At 35.9% G+C, this 15,536-nt stretch overlaps 1 protein-coding gene across 1 annotated transcript in view; it reads right to left on the minus strand.

The window, feature by feature from the left end:
• Nucleotides 1-15,536, minus strand: part of ARPC1B (actin related protein 2/3 complex subunit 1B) — a 258,119-nt gene that overhangs the window by 50,385 nt on the left and 192,198 nt on the right. The window contains exon 7 of the mRNA XM_044089351.1: nt 1,933-2,008. Coding sequence (XP_043945286.1) covers nt 1,933-2,008 — 76 coding nt within the window. The remainder of the gene's footprint in view (nt 1-1,932; nt 2,009-15,536) is intronic.

A 15,536-nucleotide genomic window follows, 5' to 3' on the forward strand; every position in this document is an offset into this window, starting at 1 on the left:
CATACTTGTTTGGCACAGTGACACAACAAATAATATTGCAGCCTCACAGCAAGAGGTTCTCAGGTTTGGTTCTTGGCTGAGCTGCCTTTATATATAAAGCAACTACTAAATCCTCCATTCCTGTCTGTAATATACAGATTTTGACACATTTAAATGTATTACATAGCTTCTGACTTCACAGAAGGAATTACTCAGGTTATAAATAATGGAAATAATCTATCTTTTGTGCTTTACTTTCTATCAATTATATTCTAATTTGATCTTTTTCATGGAACATCATATATGGTTCATGCCTCTTAAGTTGCTAACAATTTACCTACTTTATCTATCAGACCCAGTTACCTAAATGCCTTTTCTCATACTCAGTCTATTTGGCCTATTAACATTTTATCACTTAGCTTTTTTTTTTTTTCATTTTATCTGCCTCTGTCTCTTTTCTGTATTTCAGTGGTTGTTTGTTTCCTGAAGCTTTCCTTGGCCACCTAGTAAAAATGCCTGTACAGCTCAAATCTTCTGCAATCTGCTTTTAGACTTATTATACAATTCTGTTTGGCTTCAAACATTTTCCTTTTGCATCTTTCTGTACTATTACATATAACCTTAGCCAGCATGGGTCTTACAGGTGCATAAGTGATTACTAAGCTAACATCCCCGGGGGGGGGGTTCTTTTTAAGTCTAGCCATGCTTCCCAAATCTATCTGACAAGTTTTGATACCCTAGGGTCATTTTAAGGGGTGTGTGTAGGCTTGTGCATGAGTGGTCAAACATTTATAGGCTGCCTCTGGCTATTAGAGGCATAGGTGCTAGACCAGGGGTAAATTTCCAATGCCTCATCTACTGGTCCAAGTTACAGTTAAATAAGGTTAGAGAAGAACTCTGCTTCAAATAGATGGGAAGTTTTTTCAATGGAAGGAGTGTGAGAAAAAATAATATTTTAAATCAGGGTTTTTCTAAGTGGTGCCCAACTGAATCTCATTCTTTTATTGTAAATATCGCAGAATCCCTTAAGAAAGGCAATTATGGAGCTACTTCACCTGCCATTTTTATACACTATATATGGAAAATTCTGTAATGCAGTTACCTCATCCATGTTATTTATTTATTTATTTATTTATTGACCAGGGTAAACAGGTTTGAAGACCCTGTTCTGCTATGATGACCCAGGCCAAGTGGCAGAAGAATGCATGACAGCAGTTACAATGTTCAGATGATAATGAGATAGGAAACATTCTGCAAACAAGTTTTCATTGGAAGAAGATCACCAAAACAACAAAGTCACATAATATCAGAATAAATGTTTGTCTCTTTATGATTAAATGCCTTTGACACCTTTCTGTTGAGGATCTTTCATGTCCCTTTCCTTGGTCGTGTTCCCTTCGCCTGGTCCTTCAGTTCTGGTACCATTAGACATGCTGCTCTGTGTGGTACCTGCAGCAAGATATCTCCTACGAGCTGGATAGTACACTTCTCTAACAGTTCACCATCCCTGCTGATCTCAAAGAAGGAAATGTTCTTGAAGCACACATGACTGATTTTTCTGCTGCCATATCTACATGCATCACTGTTTGCCCTGCTTACTTGTGTATGCCATTTAGCTATACTAGCAGCCTTTATTTGAACATGCTGCCAGTTTACTGTTCAATTTACCTTGCAGGAAAAAAAGACTTAAAGAAAAGTGAAGAAATACAGCTTCTTAAACCAAAACGTTTTTTCAGAAACATATGTTTTGTGGTGTTTCATTCATCTAATGGATTGTTTGGGAAATTTGCTTTTACTGTTTAATCTTTGTGTTAGCTTGCATGCCCCCTCAGTATAGTATCTGCTACATCAGCACCTCTCTCTCTCTCTCACTCTCCCAGTGTACTTCTATGGCAACTCTTTGGACATTTCTATTAATATTGCATGAGGTAGAGCACATGACATTATACTTACAGCTGCTACAACGCTGTTTTCAGTAATAAAGGTTGCAGCCAGCAATGGCAGGCAATCAGTGATGAGACATGCAACCCTGCAGAAGGATACAAAAGATGAGGTAAGCAGTCTAGCTACTGTATACATTGATTTTCAACACTGACATGTTTAGTCAAAGAAAATAAATGTCATTGAAACCTATTCAGCTGGAGTCAAATGTATCATGTACACAAAGGTTTAAATTCAGAAAATAAACTGTAAATTCACAGAAGGATAATGACAACCAACAGTGATATATAAATTAAAACTGATATTGCCTAGGTAGTTTTCATTGTTCTCAAACTGCATAATAACTTCAATAAGCAATAGTACATGACAGGATATGAATGTCCTACGTCAGTCTGGATAATAATAATAATAGTAATAATATTAATAATGCTGAAATGAGAAGCTTTAAAGGTGTCATTAGCCCACCATAGTTTAAAGTTCTGTTTTTTTTTTTTTTTTTTTTTTTGAAGAAAAGGGAAAATTTGAATTGCATTCTCTCTCGCTCAGTTTACTATTACTTGTCTATCATATTTGCTTTCTGTGTTTACATGATGGCCTGTCCATAAATGCCTTTTATTCTCTGCTGTGAATATTCAGCACTGACCTTTGTAGCTACCCCACCGGAATGCTGCTGTCATTAATCTTCTTCTTCTTTTGGCTTTTCCCAGTTAGGGGGTTGCCACAGCAGAACTCCGGTCCACTAATGATTGTCAGTGGATTTTTATGGTGCCGAGGTGCCAGCTCGACGCCCAACCTTCAACGAAGGCACGCCCATTCACGCATGTCTTTTGAACGCCACTCAACTGCGGGGAGGACATTCAGACTCCACACAGAAGGCGCTCTAGCTGAGAATCGAACAGGAGAACCTCTTGCTGTGAGGCGACAACGCTACCGCTGCACCACCGCAGCTTCATCACTAGTACAATTAGGGCAGATAATGCTGTAATTAGTAAGCAGCCAAGCTATGAGAAGCAATTGCTCTTTATAAATGCATTAGCCCCCTAGTGGTCCTGCATAGTACTTATTGGACACTGTTCATCAGCCACAAGTGCATTTATTCACTGATTTTGAAGATGTCCTACGGTCCTTCACAAAAACTGATAAAAGTGACACATTTATAAAAAGACTCGTATGTAGGAAAATTAAAAATCAATAAAATGAGTCACTACAGAATAGAATTTCTTTCCAGCGTTATTCAGGACTCACTAAAAGAACTGTTGAGGAGAACTAAAGAGATCATAGAACAATGCAGACTATGTATAATGATTTGTCTTACATCACCTACATCAGTATTTTAGCAGATGTGAGCCCAGCATTAGTTCCTCACCTGGAAAGCCATTGCTTGGAAAAATCATTGTCAGGAATCTGCATAAAAGGGGTGGGCAAACCCAAATATTATGACTAACTCTGACCTCTGAGAGGAAGATATGTTTAAACACCCAGACAGACTTCAGTTAAGATCATGAGGACATAACTGCAACAACATCCTTGATAAGGAAAATCAAAACAATGTAGATGAAACCTGCTAGAGCTTCACAGGCAATTTATTCATGCATGTCTTATCGGACAGACTGTAAAAGCTGCTGCTCACTTCAGGGAATACACATTCTGAATGCATAGGTATTTTAGAGAAGATTGTGCACAGTTGTGAAAGATACATAAAATACAGACATGTTTTTTATTTTTAAAAATACAGCAATCTTAAGCATAAGTGATCATTTTATTTGTTACAGAGCAACAACCACTGCAACCACAAAAAGCATTCTGAAGTGATAAAAAATGTTTATGCATTCATTGAAAAAGTGTCCAGAAGGCACCACAAAGGTCACATAGTGAGAATAGAAGAACATTTAACAACCGACAGATAAGACATGCAGCTGAAGCCACCATGCCAAAATCTGACTATTCGTGGGGTTTACACTAAATCAGATCAAGTTAAGTCAGTCTTGGATTTTATGAAAATACTATGTAATGTTTTGAGCATACCTTCTCAAGACATGAAGAAGACAAGTGTAGCTAATATCCTCATGGTTATTTCTCTTGTACCATTTAGTTAATTCCATGGCATAATACAGCAGTGTATGAAACCATAGCTTTCATATCTTTCAAGACTGTACTCTCAGCTTTTATAAGTACTTATTTAACTAAGTGCACATTCTATATGTACACACACGCGCACATATATGTGTGTGTGTGTGTGTGTGTGTGTGTGTGTGTGTGTGTGTATATATATATATATATATATATATATATATATATATATATATATATATATATATATATATTTACCTGGGGATTCATTAATGTTCTAGAGCGAGTGGATTGATTGTTTTATAATGAAAAGTAGACAGTAATTCCTCTGGTTCATCAAGCAGATTCCTGTAGGAGTATCATAAGGGTTAGTCCCTGGGTCAGGTCTGTTTCATAATTCATCATCTAAATCCTTTATATCACGTCTTCAGCTGACTTTAGCCTATAGATACACGTATCAACTCTCCTATAACTTAACACATTTAAAAGTTTCTAACCTAACAGTTAAAAGTTCCTAACCTAACAGTTATCTCCATACCTACTCACAGATCTAAGACCTATGAACCCAGGTATCATAGCAGAAGACTTAAAGCTTGCATACATTAATATCTAGAGTACAGTAAACAGGATAACCATGTCTGAAACCTGTCTCGGCACTAATAAGTTAAACATCATAGCTAAAACCTAGCTCAGACTCTGAACGCATCACTTTACTTATTTATTTATTTTACATTTGTTGACCGGGCTAGTCTAACTGGATATATGTCCATTTTCAGTAGAGGCCCGGGGAGAAAAGCTCCAAGCATGAACAATAACAAAGTTAACAATATATAACAAAGACGTATAATAACAGTACAGAGATAGTATTAGTTAAAGAAAAAATATAGTATTAAAAATATTGACTATATACATTATGCTAAAAGTTAAACTAAATAAAAAAAAAACGAGTACACTAAACACAAGTTGGGTATGAGCAAACAGAGTCAAGTCCTTATATTTTATCCTATTACTAAGAGAAAAAAAAGAGAAGTAAGTAGTTTTGGAGGTGTAGGTTAGGGGAGAGGGGAAGGGGTATGAGCAGGAGGGGAAAATGTTTCAGTCTGGGTTAGCACAACGACAAAGCCACTGAGTTTTAAGATGTTCTTTAATATGTTTTTTGAATAGAGAAGTAGAAGCTAGGGTAGAAGGTTCAGGAGGGAGCTGATTCCAGTTTTTACCTGTAATGTTTGAGAAAAGACAGTCACCAGCTTTGTTGTTAGATTTAATCGAGGAGACCAGGAGTTTATTTGCAGAACGTAGTGTAGCTAGATTTTTATATGGTGAAATCAGATTAGTGAGGATAGGGGTGTTATTAGGGTGGTATAGGATCTTTTGAGCGATAAGTAACTGTTGACAGAGTATATGGTTCTGCAATTCTAGCCATCCTAGTTGTTTGAGGTTAAGGAAATGGTGAGTTTGAAATGGAGAGCTTGTGATAAATCTAGCTATGCTATTATAACAGGTAGAAAGTTTTGAGATGTTGTTTTTAGATAGGTTTATATATATAGCAGAGGCATAGAAAAGGGTAGAAATGAGGTGGGTCTGGGCAATAGTTTTCCTGGCAGAGGGGGTAAGGAAGGGTTTAATTCTATAGAGAGTTCCAAGTTTTTTGTTAACAGTCTTTATGGTGGAGTCAATATGGTCATCATAGCTAAGATGGTTATCAATTGTAACACCTAGTAGGCGGGTGGTAGTATCTGGGGTTATGTTTGTAGCATTGTTAGAGGTTATAGAGAAGAATGGAGTGGGGGATTTATGAGTTGGAGTAAAAAGCAGTAGCTTTGTTTTTTTGGGATTAAGGAGGAGGCAATGTTGCATAAACCAGTTTTCTACATTTTGGAAAACAGTTTGGGTGAGGGACTGGAGAGAGGCTATGTTCCTAGCAGTACAGATTAAGGTTGAGTCATCTGCATATTGAATGCAGGTGGCTTGAGGTATGTTCATATGGAGGTCGTTAATAAATAAGGAAAAAAGAAGGGGACCTAAGATAGAGCCTTGTGGGACTCCAATATTTGCTGGAAGTAATGAAGACAGTTTGTTATCCCAGAGCACTGCTTGTTGTCTGTTTTGAAGATAATGCTAGTGGATCACGAGAATGATACTTCAGTTTATGTAGAAGTAAGTTATGGTTAACCATATCAAAGGCTTTTGACAGGTCTATAAATAGCGCAGAGGAAAAGGAGTTATTGTTACGATTTTTATTTATAGAGTCAGTGAAGGATAGAAGGGCAGTTGTTGTGCTGTGGAATGGTCTAGAGCCATGTTGGCAGTTGGCTAGTAGATTATTTTGTAGTAGGTGGTTGAGTAGTTGTTTGTGAATACATTTTTCCATTATCTTGGCTAATGGGGAGAGTAAGGCAATAGGTCAATAGAAGATCAATAGCTCAATAGAAGATCCACCTTTATGTAGAGGGATGATGTGGGATACTTTCCATATGGTAGGTATTTTACCTTCAGAGATAGTTCTGTTAATAAGGATAGATATGGGGTAGTCTATAGCTTTTGCGGCAATTTGTAGGTATTCAGATGGGAGACGGTCGGCAGATGGGGTGCAAGGTTTCAGTTTTTTTAAGTAGCTTATAGATAAGAGATGTAGGAATAGGGTGTATATGAAAGGTAGGAGATGAAGTCTTGGAGGTATTTGGTGGGAAGGCAGTAGTTGGAGGTAGAGAATTGGCGAGAGATTGAATGGCTTCTGTAAAGTAGTTATTAAAGGCATCAGGGATCAGGTTGGAATTATTATGGTTGAAACCTAATGGGGCAGGAGTAGTACACACACTTTCATCACTCCTTGACCATAATCACAACCTGTTTCTAGGAATGGGCATAGCAACGTAGCAAGCAGACAGGTGGCAGGGTCCACACACACACACACACACACACACACACACACACATATATATATATATATATATATATATATATATATATATATATACACATTTTTTTTCACACACACATAAATATGTATATCAAAGAAAATATAAAATTGACATTTCCTGATCTCCCAGTAGATCCTTGTATAAGATAAACTGGGTTGAATATGAGTGTCTTATTGAATATCATTCTGAAATCATAATAATCACTTTCTATATGCCACTGCCATAACTAGCATCCTCCATAAATAACTGAGGGTATACTAGATGTAGCTTCCCTTAAAATTAAAAGCCATGCCACTTTTCTGTTAGGAAACCTTAATCTTTACTAGTACAAATAAAAAAGGAAGTCCTTAGCAGCATCTATCATCTCATACCAGCCAGACTAAAAAAATCTCATATCCAGCCAAATAAAAAAATAAATATATTAAAAAAACACTTCTATAATGGTTTGATTCTAACATATTAACTCTATCGCCATTTTAATCATTCCCATCAAATGTCAAAGCTGTCCAACATTTTGCAGAAGTCCCTGATTTTGTTTCATATTTTTATCCTATTTCTCATAAAAATTTTGATTTTCTGGTAAATCACTGAGTATTACAGACAGCACATAATACCAGACATTGGAGTTTCATGCTTCTTACTGTTCAGAATAAATGCATGTTGATGCAAAACCCATTGCTATATTATTTTTAAGTGAATTCGTAGTCTTTTTTTTTCTTTTAAATGGAAGAGCTGAGAGTGTGAATATGACTGTAGTAAGCTGATCGCTACAAATGTGGCAATCATGTTGCTACAGTAGTGTTTTTGTTTTTTTTTTTTGTATCAGTGCAAGAGCTAGGGGACGTGGATCTGACTGTTATAAGAAGGGGAGTGGGGTGCTACATCAGTGATTGGCACTGGGCACTAGATGAACCAGCTACAGCTCTACTACAGAGAATAGTATGTCTAGCTTAGGTCACTCAGGCTGAGACAGACTCCTATCTGAAACAGTTAATTTCTCTACAAACTGTCTAAAATTTCTATAAATACTAAATGATTGTCATATAACTTGTATCAATTCTCAACAGATGTTTTTATATCATCACTAATTTGTTATAATTAATTAAACTACAAATGTTCTTTTTTTATTTTTGAAGACTGCAAAATTGTTGTTCTTAAAAAGTTTTGCAATACTTTGGAGCTTTTCTCCCCTGGCTTATGCTGAAAATGGGCTTGTACTCAGTCAGACTTTCCCGATAGTTAAATGTCAATAAATAAACAAATATTTGAACAGGACAAAAATGGTAGGACCTTTATAATTTCTGCCAGGGAATTGGAACTGAAGAGATTGAAAGACATGGAACGGTTTCTGGACACAGCATCTAGGTGATATTAAAGCTTTTCAGCCATTTAAACCAAGATGAATGTATGGTTATTGTACAACTAATGGACCTGGTTTTAAAGTACAACTTCTTATACTTTAAAGGTGAACTTTTTCACCAAATTAAAGGTGTAGCCATGGGCGCAGCATGTGCACCTACGTATGCCAATTTAATCTTAGCAAAACGGGAGGAAAAATGGGTACTAAACTCAGGATACAACCAGAAATGGTTGTTGTATAAAAGGTTCTTGGATGATATCTGTATTTTTTGGAACACATGAAATGAGGAAATCCAAGAATTTATAAACTACTTAAACAATATTACGGATTTCCTAAGGTTCACCCATAATGTAGATGATGCCAGGTTAAGATACTTGGACATTGAGATTTATAAAGAAAACAAGAAGTTTCATTCAAAAGTTTACAGGAAAAATACGTATTCAAATTCCTATTTGAACTATGACAGTGCCCACCCCATTCATAAGAAAAGAAGTCTTGTGAGAGGGCAGTATATTAGGTCATCGAGAATGACATAAAAAATGGAAGACTTAGTGGTGGAAATGAATACTTTGAACAATATGTTGAAGCAAAGGTGCTACCCACATTCCTTGATGGAAGACATAGAAAAGGAAGTTTTAGAGGGTAGAGCTGATAGATTTCAACCAATTTTGGGAAAAAATGAAGTGGTTAATGAACAGGCAAAGAAGCCAGAGGACAATTTTAGTGGTGCTTTAGTGATTGGATTTAATGGAAGCTCCAACTTTATAAGAAACACAATGGTTAAGGAATGGAAAAAAGTTTCCACTATTACAGATATAGACCAAATAAAAATGTCAAAATAGTTTACAAAAATGGGTGCAACCTCAAGAACTTGTTAGAAAGAAATGATGTAGAGAACCTTAGAAACAGGAACCAAAGAAGAAAAGGAACATTTAAATGTGGACTCTGTGCTCAGTGTCCATATATTACAAACAGGGAAACAGTGTTCCTTGAAAGTAGACAATTGTTTCTCCAGGGGAAGGAAAACAGTAACTGTGAGGACAAAGGAATAGTATATTTGGCAAACTGTGGAATCTGTCAAACCTTCTATGTTGGGAAGACAGAACGAAAGTTGAAAAGAATAATTTATGAGCACATGTATGAGATACAAAAAAAAAAAGAGACTAATGCACTCTATAAACATAAGTTACAATGTGAACATGCATATTATGAATTTTTTGTACTGGAAAAAGTGAAATATGATGTTAGGGGTGGTTTATGGGAGGAAAGAATTGAGTACCGTGAGCTTTGATGGCAAGTTACGTTGCAAGCCAATAAGCATCCGGGACTCAATGAAAGTATTTCCATTGTCCCCCTCCTCAAACTAAGAGCTACGAAACTATAGATCCCAAACAGGAATCTAATGTTCTTCCTTTACCTATCAAGTTATTAACTAATTTCCATGTCAGGATTGCTATCTCAGCCTGTATTTTAACAATATATTTTTAACATAAGATGATGAACTACACTGACGTCAAGAAATTGAAAGAGTTTTTAAAGTGTTCTCAGAATGTTTTTATAGTATTTGTATTTTGCATTTTGCTATTTTGCACATTATTTATTCATTTAATATGAAGATTTTAAATATATTTGTATTAACATGGATAGCTGCTTATTACTGTTTGGCTCTGAATTTTGTAAGTAAGATTACAACAGTTACTTTATATAAGTTTTGGGTCAGAGAAATTCCTAGGAAGTATACATTCTTTATAATAGAAAATGGTAGTTCAACTTTGTTCCACAAGATGGCACTGTATTAAAAGTTTTTTAGAAAAGGTTTTAAAAGGTTTAAGAGATTTTAAAGTTTAAATTAAAGTAATAAAAGTGGCTGTATCAAAGAGTTTGCAAACTTTTAGACAGCTGGTATGATATTTGATTGTTATCATTAGTACAATTAGGTCAATAGTAATTTTTATGCTAGAAATAAGGCATTTAGAATGTGTTTTAAATGTTTCATGACATAATATTCAATTATGCCTCATTTAGGTTCATAGGTTTATACTAGGCTATCTGCCCTAAGGCATTTATAAGCCTAGCCCAAAGTTTTGTGGCTTACGCCACCCCTTATATGAAAAAATACTGTGCAATTTACTATGCAGCATGAGATTGGTGGTTTTATTTTTATTTATTTATTTATTTATTTAAATTTGTTGACCGGGAGTGTCCAACTGGACGTGGGTCCATTTTCAGCGGAGGCCCGGGGAGAAAAGCTCCACAGTAAAATAAACAGACAGTAGTTACATTGGATTACATAGCAATTAACAATTTTACATAGAAATTACTTACAACATATTTACAGATGAAGAACATAGTACATCAGTAGACAACTAGAATCTTTATCTGTGAAGTACATAACAGGCATTAACAAATGTAACAATGAGAAGTTCCTGCTGTATAATAAGTACTAGGCTTATGAGCATCTGAGCTTGCTATCATCAAGGTAGTTAGTGGAGGTGAAAGAAAGGTAGTAGATTTTAAATGTTAATTGATGTATAAATATAAATATATATATATATATATATATATATATGTACTGATGTAGTTTCCAGCCCACATCTGAGGAAGTTTTTGAAACAAAAACGTACTTGCATATGGAGCGTTAGTGTGATTTCAGTGTTTTTTCTGTGAAGCGAATGCTTGGATTAAACTATTTACATGGCTGAAAAGCTTTGTTCCTTGGTGTTTTTATCCTCTGAATTTCTGTGGACTGCACTGTTAAATCAACGACTTCAAGGCTTGACTAAGTTGTCCTGTCCATAAGCTTTATTGTGTTTTCTTCCAGGGTCTTGGCAATTGGTTTTTTAGTTACTTCTTTGACCCGTTGGCAGTTATTGGTGATAAACAAAAATACAACCAACCAAACCAAAGGGTAAAAAGGACACACAGACAAACCATTCAGTAAAAACTACACAAAAATTCAGCCAAGCTAGAATTTTGACTATGTGATAAGCTAATCCTCCTTTAGTAGAGACCTATGGGGATATATGCAAAAACACCTCAAGAACATCAAGTTTTTCAGCTACAGTCCTTCTGAATGCCCATGACTTTTTTACTTTTTAAGTCTTTATGGTTACATTCAAGCCAATAAATCCAAACCCACTAGCTGTGGACATCCATGTTTGGCCTTTTTATTGACCTTGTCAGCACAGCATAAGTGGAAAGGCCAACAAGGACTGTAAAGAAAACCCATCAAAAATTGTAAGCCCTCTAGACAGCCAAACCATCCCTAGTAGAGCAGGCCAGGGCAACCATTGCCTCATCTCTTCACATCCCTAGTCTCATATATGTAGCCATTATATATGGTGATTTACAATCCAGTGTACTCTCCTTCTTTGACCAGTGCTATAATAAAATTGCAAAATTTGCTACCAACTATCATTCTAGGACACATCACTGCCTCACACTAAAGCAACTTCAGTGGCTGGAATTAAAGGACTATTTAGCTCACAGCTTGATACGACACATAAGATCATATACTGTATAACCCAAGCAAATGCCCAAGTCTAAACAATACTCTCCAACTCTACAGTCCCAAAAGATAAATATGCTCTTCTGACAAAATGTTGCCAACTGTAACTAAATTAAACAATACTGTTGGCGACTCCCTATACTCCGTTTCTTTCTCTAAAACTTGAATTTACATACCTCCATCTCTTATACTATTAGAAAACAATAAATCTTTCTAACTACACTTAAAGGATATCCTAAAAATACTTGAATCTGCTCTTGCACCTCTCCTGGGTAACCTAAATGCTTCTCCTCCTGGGCCTCTCTACTCACTAAATGGCTCTTATACTCCTCCTGGTATAATCACAATCTGCTCTACAACTCCTTGTACTTCAAGGAACCTCCTGCTCTCATTGTCAACCTCACAGCTTACACAAAATACCGCCTCTGTATAAAAACTCATAATAGATCCTGCTGACGTAATATTCTATTTAATCTCTATAAGTTCATAGCTGGATATTACGTAATCAGTCTTTAGACCATTTTGTGCCTTTCCAAATGAGGCCGTAGTTCAGCAATACCCTTTTGCCTCATGGAAAGCTACACAAGACTGACGTGGGGAGAATCTGTGACTACCCACCTAGTTGTCAAGATTAATTTAAAAAGTAGCTAAGGAGATACTCTGACAAGCAGTGGAAGTTTACTGCAGTGGTGTGGTGTGCACTGAGATATGAATCTGTCATGCCAGCATGTCTTAGTAATTCATCGATGTAGGGTTAGGTCCTTGGCACATGCACTTCAGGAATCATTTTTTCTGCAGATGTATAGAAAGTCAAGGACAGGGTCCTTCAAGGCTTAATAAGCTAAGTACAGGGTGCTTGACAGTAGCCAATAGAAAACCAAGTCAAGGGCAAGGGCTGCCATGATAACTAAGGGATTTCAGGCCTGTGATCTTTCTTTCTTTTTCCTTTCTTTTTTTTTTTAGGAATCTCTGAAGTCTTTCAAGTTGCACAATATGCTTCGGAAGGTACATACCTAAAGGGACATTATATTCTATACCTGGTTTAATGAGAGAAGAATGAAAAGAAAGGAAATAATTTCTTTGGAGGTGAAGGACATGCCTGTGGATATTAGCTGGGCAAAGATTTTCTAACTAATGTAGAAGCATGATGGTCAAAAGATAGTAAATTATTTGCAAAGGTACCCAGACCTCTAATGACTTTATCAGCTTGAAGGAGTGTATTGTAAATGTTGAAACACAGGTGGCCAGTAGGAAGGTAGCTGGAATAAAGAAGCTGAACCCCAACAAAGTAAAATCTTCTTTTTTAATACAAAATGGTAAGCGCTTTTGCAATGGTAACCTTTGCTTCATCAGACAGTTCATTCAAACAGCAACAGCACTTAAATACTTTAATTCATTACTAAAACAACCAATCCTACCACTCAAAGTTAATTCAGCACTCAGCAATCAATTAATTACTATGGTTACGTTTTGCCCTTAGTTAATCGCTGAAGTCAGAAAAACTCTGTTTTAAAAGCACATGCACAAAATGTAAGGGATAAATATAAATAAAATACATAAATAAATCAATGAATACATACATATACTCATGTTCCCCATTTAGTAACTACTTATGTGTGTGGTTATAAGCATAAAAATATATATAAAATATAAGCAGTACATACTCAACAACTTGATACAGATATTCTGCCTAATAAATGCACATGTTGTCTACCTAGTAAATACATTTGCTTTAATAAATACATCTCAACAAATGCTTGTCTTTAGTGAGATCTATGCTAGAAGCAGCTCAAGAAATACTGTCATATTGACCCAAAGCCCTGCATGCGTTTATGCAGTCTTCTCTTGTTAAAATAGTATTATTATTTTTTATTTTATTTTAACCTTCTAGATTTTAGCACTGGCTTCAGTGGAGCACTATCATTCAAACCCAAACCTCTGTGTGCTCCTAAACGCAAAATCCATTTTACTTCCATATTCTCAGTACTATTCTCTATGTCCCCCATCTTATTGCTGACATTCTGAATGTGTAAAACCTGAAACAAAAATGTATGGTCATCCCCCTTATCCAATGTATGCTTAGCCAAAGCACTATACAGTTGCCCTTTTTAGTGCAGTAAAGGTGATCCCTTATCCGTTCCCTAAGGTGACGGTTAGTTTTGCCAGCATAGAAATGGAAACATGTTGTGCAGTGAGCTACATACACTACATTCTTAGTATTGCAATCAGCAGAATTTCTTAGCTCCCATAGACGCCCTGTTTCAGGGTGCTTACAAAACCTTGATTCGTCTATATAAATGCACTGTGCGCATTTTCCACATCTATGGGTACCATTCATTGTGCTATCCATCAGAGTAGGTATCCTTGGATAGCAAAGCTGCTGTTTCAGATTTTTCTTATTTCTAAATGCAAAATGTGGTTGTCCACCCACTATGTTGGTAGTATCCTCATCTAATAACAACATATGCCAGTTTTGTCGTATGATGGTTTCAAACCTTTTCACATCTCTTGTATATGGTAAAACCATTGGAATGTATGGTAATACTATTCCTGATACCTACCCTGTCACTACCTGCTCTAGCAGAGTAGTAGGGCTTAGCTTTACCTTTCCTTTCTTTATGTATATTATGGTACACCCTATCAGTTTCATGTTCACTATACCCCCTATTAATGAAACCTGTTCTTGGCTTGATTAACTCATTTCTGTACACTTCCACACAGTGCATTTATATAGATGAATCAAGGTTTTGTAAGCACCCTGAAACAGGGCGTCTATGGGAGCTAAGAAATTCTGCTGATTGCAATACTAAGAATGTAGTGTATGTAGCTCACTGTACAACATGTTTCCATTTCTATGTTGGCAAAACTAACCGTCACCTTAGGGAACGGATACTGCACCAAAAAAGTACAACTGTATAGTGCTTTGGCTAAGCATACATTGGATAAGGGGGATGACCATATATTTTTGTTTCAGGTTTTACACATTCAGAATGTCAGCAATAGGATGGGGGACATATTCAATACTACTGAAAATATGGAAGTAAAATGGATTTTGCGTTTAGAAACACACAGAGGTTTGGGTTTGAATGATAGTGCTCCATTGAAGCCAGTGCTAAAATCTAGAAGGTTAAAATAAAATAAAAAATAATAATACTATTTTAACAAGAAAAGACTACATAAACACATACAGGGCTTTGGGTCAATATGACAGTATTTCTTGAGCTGCTTCTAGCATAGATACCACTAAAAACAAGCATTTGTTGAGATGTATGTATTAAAGCAAATGTATTTACTAGGTAGACAACATGTGCATTTATTAGGCAGAATATCTGTATCAAGTTGTTGAGTATGTATTGCTTATATTTTATATATATTTTTATGCTTATACCCACACACATACGTAGTTACTAAATGGGGAACATGAGTATATGTATGTATTCATTGATTTTTTTATGTATTTTATTTATATTTATCCTTTACATTTTGTGCATGTGCTTTTAAAACAGAGTTTTTCTGACTTCAGCAATTAACTAAGGGCAAAATGTAACCATAGTAATTAATTGATTGCTGAGTGCTGAATTAACTTTGAGTGGTAGGATTGGTTCTTCTTGTAATGAGTTAAAGTATTTAAGTGCTGTTGCTGTTTGAATGGACTGTCTGATGAAGCAATGGTTACCATTGCGAAAGCGCTTACCATTTTGTATTAAAAAAGAAGATTTTACTTTGTCGTGGTTCAGCTTCTTTATTCCAGCTACCT

The sequence above is a fragment of the Protopterus annectens genome, chromosome 12.part0, assembly GCF_019279795.1.
Source record: "Protopterus annectens isolate FY-2018-M chromosome 12.part0, PAN1.0, whole genome shotgun sequence".
In the NCBI taxonomy this organism is placed as follows: domain Eukaryota; kingdom Metazoa; phylum Chordata; order Ceratodontiformes; family Protopteridae; genus Protopterus; species Protopterus annectens.